Genomic DNA, 1,412 nt, shown 5'->3' on the forward strand with positions numbered 1-1,412 from the left:
AGGCCTTCCCTGCATTCTGGGCGCTGCCCAGAAGTGCGCAGTACCCTTGCTGCGCCGACGGGCGGCCTCGATGCGGATTGCCGCGAGTGGCGTGGGAGCCTCCAGTGGCGCGGTCGTTGGTCAACACCGCGGCGCGCGCGCGCCGCGGGTGCCGCACAACAAGCGGAGTGCATGGGCGGGCGCTCGATCGCTTTCCGGCGCCCAACTTTGACTATCGATTGCCGCCGGTTATTATAACCGGTGGGAGATCGTTTCTGCAGACGGAGGGATTCAACGCGGCGATAACTGCCCGAGACGTCCCTAACCTTTATTTATTTCTGCCCTGCTTCAGGAATCGGGGGCTCACTTCTTTCTTGCTTTGTGCAGGACGCAGGTCCTACCTTTGGGGACACGTAATTCCATCTATATGGTGGTGTCCCCAAAGGTAGGACCTGCGTCCTGCACAAAGCAAGAAAGAAGTGAGCCCCCGATTCCTGAAGCAGGGCAGAAATAAATAAAGGTTAGGGACGTCTCGGGCAGTTATCGCCGCGTTGAATCCCTCCGTCTGCAGAAACGATCTCCCACCGGTTATAATAACCGGCGGCAATCGATAGTCAAAGTTGGGCGCCGGAAAGCGATCGAGCGCCCGCCCATGCACTCCGCTTGTTGTGCGGCACCCGCGGCGCGCGCGCGCCGCGGTGTTGACCAACGACCGCGCCACTGGAGGCTCCCACGCCACTCGCGGCAATCCGCATCGAGGCCGCCCGTCGGCGCAGCAAAGGTACTGCGCACTTCTGGGCAGCGCCCAGAATGCAGGGAAGGCCTTGGCGCTTCTCGCCAGCCAGGCTGACTCGGCAACCGGCACGCGAGCCGACTGCGCGTCCCGAGCCCACGGATCGGCGCCATCGCACAGGCCCGCCAGCCGCCGCATAGCTCCAGAGAGGCCACTGGCGTTGCGCTGCACTGCCTGAAGGCGCTGCTGAGGCGCTGCACTGCTCAAAGCTGCCCCGTGCGCCGCCGCGAGCACCGCGTAGTGGTCTCGCCCTCTGGAGAGCCCCAGCACGACCCCTCGCGGCCACTCGCGCCGTTGCAGCAGCTCCGACCCCGCCACTCCGGCTCCCGAGCGCGCGGCGAGCACGAGGAAGAGCATGCGCATGGGCCAAAATCCGTTACTTGAAGGCCAGTTGGCGCTCCAGATTTTATCCAGGCTTTTCGTGGCTTTTTTGCAGCACTCTCGCGCCCAGCCTGGCGAGGTGCGTGACCCGCTTTCCTGGTGCTTGCGCTCGGCACATCGCCACTGCTGATGGCAGAGCATTTCCAGAGCCTGCCGGAGAGCCTCCAGCTCAGGATCCTCTCGCTGTTGACCGAATCAGCTCCTGCCCGCCTCACCGACGGCGGATGCTCGCCCTCGAGGGCTCCTACCGGGCTTGGGC

At 64.4% G+C, this 1,412-nt stretch overlaps 1 protein-coding gene across 1 annotated transcript; it reads right to left on the minus strand.

Moving 5' to 3' along the window:
• Nucleotides 1–402: 402 nt before the first annotated feature.
• On the minus strand, nucleotides 403–1,135 carry EMIHUDRAFT_252787 (hypothetical protein; the record flags this gene model as incomplete). The annotated part of the gene is made up of 2 exons (XM_005787082.1): nucleotides 403–438; nucleotides 686–1,135. 2 exons carry the CDS (start codon nucleotides 1,133–1,135, stop codon nucleotides 403–405), a joined length of 486 nt encoding a protein of 161 aa, XP_005787139.1.
• Nucleotides 1,136–1,412: the final 277 nt, after the last annotated feature.

This window comes from Emiliania huxleyi (assembly GCF_000372725.1).
Source record: "Emiliania huxleyi CCMP1516 chromosome Unknown EMIHUscaffold_1454, whole genome shotgun sequence".
NCBI lineage: Eukaryota > Haptophyta > Isochrysidales > Noelaerhabdaceae > Emiliania > Emiliania huxleyi.